We start from the raw sequence: 6018 nt of genomic DNA, 5'->3' as shown, positions 1-6018 counted from the left end.
CCCCCTTGTAAATCTACGTTGGATGACATGAACAAGATAATAATCTGTCATATTTATACATAAAACTTCATTCATCTGCCTCTTTCAAATTTGAATTCTCAGCCTTACAAGTCCATTTTATTGGATTAATGTCCAAGTACAAAACTTTATTAATTCCCAAATCAATGACAACGCTTTGTCACCATTTCTTCATTAGAAACTCAAATATCCATAAATGATGTCCTAAAGCTCAGAACCTTCATTAATGGCTGCTTAATTATTGCATATTTTTTATTACCGCAGAGAAGGAATGGTTGGTGGTGCTGTAACCTCCGTCCACCGCCAGGTTGACGCCGCTGATGTACTTGGCCTCGTCGCTGGCCAAGTACAGGGCTGCCTCCGCCACGTCCTCAGCAGTCGGCGCCAGCCCTTTCAGGTTAGCCGACGCCGCCACCATCGCCTCCACGGCGCTCTTCTCCATCCCCATCGCCTTCCTCAGCAGTGGCGTGGCTATGGCGCACGGCGAGATGCAGTTGACTCTTATCCCGTGCTCGCCGAGCTCCACGCAGAGGTTCTTCGTCAGCCCCACCACGGCGTGCTTCGACATGGCGTAAGCGTGCGGCGCCTCGCCGGCGACCATGGAGGCGAGGCTGGCAGTGAACAGGATGGCGCCTCGCTTCGCCGGAATCATAACCCTAGCAGCGTGTTTGGCTCCCAAGAAAGCTCCGTACACGTTGACGTCGAAAACCCGCTTGAAGTCGTCGGCGTCGGTGCCGAGAACGGTAAAGTCCAGGCCGCCGGTGATGCCGGCGTTGTTGTACATGATGTCGAGCTGGCCGTACTTGGTTATGGCGGCGTCGACCGCATTCTTGACGTCCAATTCATTGGTAACATCGCAATGCACGTAAGTAATGTTCTGTTCATGGGACGGGCCAAGGTCTTCGCAGACCTTCCGGCCAAGCTCGTCCTGGACGTCGGCGATCACAACCTTGGCTCCATGTTTTACGAAGAGCCTCGCCGTGCTCTCCCCTATGCCGCTTGCGCCGCCCGTGATGACGGCTACTTTGCCTTCCAACCTATAAAATAGGATATTTATGAAATATATACATTTAAGCAACCAGATAGCAACCTAGCTATGTCGTAGCTCGTGACGTTTGAACTTCAATTATTTTAAAATTTACCATAACTCCTTGTCACTAAGCCAATCGTAGAGTGCTCATATGGCTTTTAATACATATAAAGTATAGTTGATGCAGACTTAAGTTAGAAACAATTAAATTTACAAACTCAAATAGGAGACCTCTACTTCCCTAGCTAGACCCATTGATCCCACTAGTTAACACCACGATCTCTCATGGCTCAATATTAGCCTCATTTAATACATACATGTGCAGTTTGGAAGATATGAGTGACAGGGACATGAGGCAATTACCTTTTGGGAGCAGGGGATTGGGAGGAGAAGCCATTCATCATTGTGACTGAACTTTTCAAATAAATGAGGAGCCTACGGCCAATGAAAGTTTATTTCTTGCCATGGCTCAGCGTCTTATATATAGCCATTAATTATTGGAAATGGGATACAGAAGCAACGCGTACACGAGCCACTGTCCGGTTGAAGTAGTGAAAAGGAGGATCAGGACACGTGTCAAAGACCCATTTGTTTTTGGTTTGAAAAAATGGGAGCTTGCGATTGGGTGGGTGAGAGAGTTGCGGTGACAGGGCGGAGGGCGGTCGCCAGACCCGGCTGTATAAGTAGATAATAAAGAAGGGTTCGATCCAACTGCTACCAGAAAAATGGGCCTCACGTCGGATCCTCCAAATAAATACTCTTGTCTCGAAATCCTCAAATAAATGATGGGAGTGGCAGCTAATAATAACAGTTGAATTCGAGGCTTAAAATGAGAAATTTTATGACAGCTAAAAAGAATTTTATGTTATATAAAATATGTGATTTATATATAATATAAAATATGTATTATTGGGAAATATTTTAGTGTGTATTATATATCATTTGATGTTATACAACATATCATTTTTATTATTTGGAATCCGCAGGGCCTTTGGGTATAATAAAATATTCAATTTAACTCTTTGGAGCACCCCAATTTGTCTTCCCACACGTCAGAAAACTTAGATATGTGCAAGTTTTGGGTTTAATTTTACTTTTATGCTTGTGTGTGCATTAAAAGTTAGAACCCCAATTTTGACTTATGATATGGACCGTCCTGGCTCAGTCCTCGCGCTTGGCGCTTGGCCCATGGCCCAACCTTAGCCTGGTCTGTTACCCAATTTTGGCCTTGTATTAGTCTGCAACAGCATCATTGTAGCCTCATGTGTGATACTTTGACGCCTGTTCAAGATTCCATTCTTATTAATGACAAATCTCATCTTCATTAATAATCGATCTCATCTACATTAATGAAAATCTCGTCGGCACCATGCCACCATTAAGAAGCTTGTTGGTGTCGGATATCTGATCCCATCACCCTACAAACGCACGATACATTCATGCAAAAAGACTTTTTCTTCTTCTATATAAACCAACTCCCTCTAGAGCCAATGCATGTTATTTTCTAGCCAATTGATATTTTGCCAACTTATTCTCTTATTGACTAGAGCGTCATAGTGCTTGCAGGTGCCAGCCATCTTCTGACGAATCGATTGGCATAGCCTATTCCTTATCATTGCAGGCCTGCCTCCGACCATCCTTTTGGGTCGGAAGGAACATGATAGAATTGTTAGTACACTTGAGATGGAGAATAGATGAATCGTGAATTTATAAAGAATGTGGGATGCTCGAGCTTTGTGTCAAAGGCTGACTATCCGGTAAGGATCCCTTAATTTCTCACATTATAAAAAAATAGTAAAAAAAAATAGAGGTAGAGTTTGTTAAGATAAGGTTGTATAAGAATAAGAATATAATATTTTTCGAACTAAAATATGAAATGATCAAGATAAGTCTGAGAAATATTTTAAAATTTTTATTAAATTATTTTAATTTTTTAAAAATTAATTGAAGAACATATACTTCTATTTTTTTTATTTATAAGGTCCAAGATAAGTTCATCTAGGGGAAAGAGAGATAAATTTATCTAAAAAATTTTAAATAAGAAGTTATGTAACTTAATTTTTAAATATCGTCAAAAAAATTAATAAAAAATATTTTATTTAAAATATTTTTAACATCTTATTTTTTTTAATTTATATATTAATTAACAAACACGATTAAAAGAGGACGTGATCCTAAATCTATTCTCACTCTTGAATTATGATATTTTGTTATATTTAATAATCTTAATTGATTGTCCTATAAGGTAAAATATTTAATGTATTTTAATATTCACTTTAACAATCTTCTTTAATTTCCATGCAAAACACGGTATCTAGAAGGCGGTGTGGGGCATGCTTTTGGAGTGAGGCGACGAATTATTATGAATTCGGTTGGAGCCCTGTCACTGTCACATCAATTAGGCACTGCATTGATTGATTATTAAATTATGTCACTTCCATATGAATCTATTAAATTATATCAATTTTATTTATTAAACTAATTAAATAAGGGAGCCCTTTCACTGTCACATCAATTACTTTGCCTCCATATTAATTTATATCAATCTTATTTATTAACTAATTAAATAGTAAAAAAAAAATGCTTGTTGGTCAGTGGGGGATTGTGGTCCGAACCGGCAAAAGGTTGGCAACTTGACCTGACTAAACGAAACAAATCAATGGGGCCATAGAAAATGGGGGGTAAAAGAAAAATGCAAAAGCATATAAAATTTGTATTTGAAATTATTATTTTTAGATATAATAATAAATTTTTAATTAAAAAATTATTTATCTTAAACTTTTAATTTTTAAAATATCTATAAAATAAAAGACACTAGTAAGAGTTTGTAATCTTAGCAAAAGAAGTAGTTGAAATATAGTCTTAATGGAGTTTTGGTTCTACATCGATGTGAGCAATCACTTATTATTTATAAAAATTAAAGCTATGAAGTGGAATAGTACCCATGTTTTTTGGATTGTTTGTTTTAAATTTTCAAGTAGAGATATCGAAGATGCGTTAACACATTCTTGTCAGAGATTCCTTAAAAACTATGTTTTTAGAACTCAATAAAGGCACCCGAGGAACACTAAGGAGAGACTTATAGAAAGAGTCACTTGGGACATAAGAGAGTCCCCCAAAGGTACATGGTAAGGCTCGTTTAAGGGTTTCTCGATACTTATTTATCGAGAAGGTCTCTTGGGTCCCTTCTTGGGCTTCTTTCTTTTAGGCTTATTTTCGGCTTGGACCTACTTTGTTGGACATATCAATTGCTCTCCACTATTTCTTCCAACATTACCAAAAAAAAAAAAAAAAAAAATCAACTTTAGAAACAAACAAAATTTGTCTTTAAATCCATAAATTCCGTCTCTAATGTTTTAAAGATGAATTTTGGTTTGTCTTTAATCTGCTCGTCACTAAACAATTAGCAACAAATATTTTTGTTTTGTCGTTATTAGAGACGAAAAAAATTTCATCTTTAACTTTAAAGACAAACTTTTTTACATTTAAAAAAAATTCATATCTAATTTGATTGTGTAATTGATCTCAAAATCGGTTAAATTTTACAATTAGAGACGAAATTCAAGATAGACTTGAAAAATATTATTGGTCACTGGTGGTGTCCATGGCAGATTTCGACAATCATAATCGATCATCGAAATCACCTTGGTCTGGTGACCAACCTGTGCAAAAACTAAACAATCCAACAATTCAATCTCAATAGGTTTAAAAATTATTTTTTTAGGAAAATGATGCTCGTTTCTAAAAGGGTATTGCCAATCCACTGTCCAGGGCAAATTTTGATGATCAGAACCAATCATCGAATCACCTTGGATTGGTGACCAACATACCCACAAACCAAAATGATCGAATGGTCTGATGTTAATAGATCTGAAAATTATTTTTTTTGAAAAAAGAATGCTCATTTTTGGAAGGGCATTGTCGGCCACCATCCAGGACGAATTTCAATGATCAGAACCAATCATCATAATGGTCTTGGCTTGATAACCAACATTTCCAAAAATCAAAACGATTCAACAATCATATTTCAATAGATCTAAAAAATAATTTTTTGAAAAAATGCTACCCATTTTTGGAAAGACATTGCCGGCCACCATCCATGGCAGATTTTGATGATTGAAATTGATAATCAAAATCATCAGAATGGTGGCATCGACTCACACTTCCAGTAACAACGACGAGCTTTTTGTGGTTTGTGATTCAATTTATATTTTTGTATATATTGAAGTATTGGGTGAATTATATTTTGTATATTTAGTTATTGATTTGTGTATTTGATTATTAATTTTTTATATGTGTGTATTTAATTATTTTATGTATTTGATTATAAATTTTTTTATATGTGAATATTTGATTATTATGTATTTAATTATTAATTTTGTGTATGTGTGAAAATTATAGATAAAATAAAATAAATAAAATTAAAATTTATTAAAATAAATAAATGAAATAAGGTCTGAAATAAAGAAAAAAAATAAAGAATATGAATCAGAACACATATAGTTTTTAAAATAAATTAAAATAGAAAATAATTTATTTATAATATAATAAAGAATGAAATAGTGAGATGGGTTATAGATGATTAGATGTCACCACCACCTGTCATTATTTATTTGCCAAATGGAACTTACTTTACGTAACCCAACACAACTCAAGATGTCACTTTTAAAGGACCACAAACTTAAAAATAACATCAACATCCCAAGTTTGTACCCTTCTTTTGCTGATGACTGGCGACGTAAAAGACAAATAAGGGGCTCTCTATCCTCTTTGACTATGACTATGGAGGAGACTTTGAGCACTCAATCGCATTCTTTATTATTTTTATTTATGAATCGTAATCTAAGTAACTTTAAGAAATAGTTTGATCTAATTTAAGTTTACCCAACAAGGCATGGGTTCTATTTTGGGGCTAAAATCCAAACAAAATTTTGAATCGTAATTAAATTAAACTAGACAATCACATCACA

The 6018-nt window shown here is 35.5% G+C and overlaps 1 protein-coding gene across 1 annotated transcript; it reads right to left on the bottom strand.

Moving 5' to 3' along the window:
* On the bottom strand, positions 1 to 1483 carry LOC127788896 (short chain aldehyde dehydrogenase 1-like). Its single transcript, XM_052317567.1, has 2 exons — positions 1412 to 1483; positions 1 to 1055 (listed from the first exon to the last, which is right to left on the bottom strand). The coding sequence occupies exons 1-2, from the start codon at positions 1450 to 1452 to the stop codon at positions 257 to 259; spliced, it is 840 nt and encodes a 279-aa protein (XP_052173527.1). The 5' UTR covers positions 1453 to 1483; the 3' UTR covers positions 1 to 256.
* Between the last annotated feature and the right edge of the window lie 4535 nt (positions 1484 to 6018).

This window comes from Diospyros lotus, chromosome 13 (genome assembly GCF_014633365.1).
Source record: "Diospyros lotus cultivar Yz01 chromosome 13, ASM1463336v1, whole genome shotgun sequence".
Taxonomy (NCBI): Eukaryota; Viridiplantae; Streptophyta; class Magnoliopsida; order Ericales; family Ebenaceae; genus Diospyros; species Diospyros lotus.
The sequence above is the reverse complement of the archived record's forward strand: the minus strand, read 5'-3'. Positions and strand labels throughout refer to the sequence as shown.

What these genes read in the sequence shown, in the direction of transcription:
- LOC127788896 (XM_052317567.1), bottom strand. Translation starts at nt 1,452, where the DNA reads ATGATGAATGGCTTCTCCTCCCAATCCCCTGCTCCCAAAAG. An exon ending in CAATCCCCTGCTCCCAAAAG is followed by an intron (nt 1,056 to 1,411) that starts GTAATTGCCTCA and finishes CCTATTTTATAG; the next exon opens with GTTGGAAGGCAAAGTAGCCG.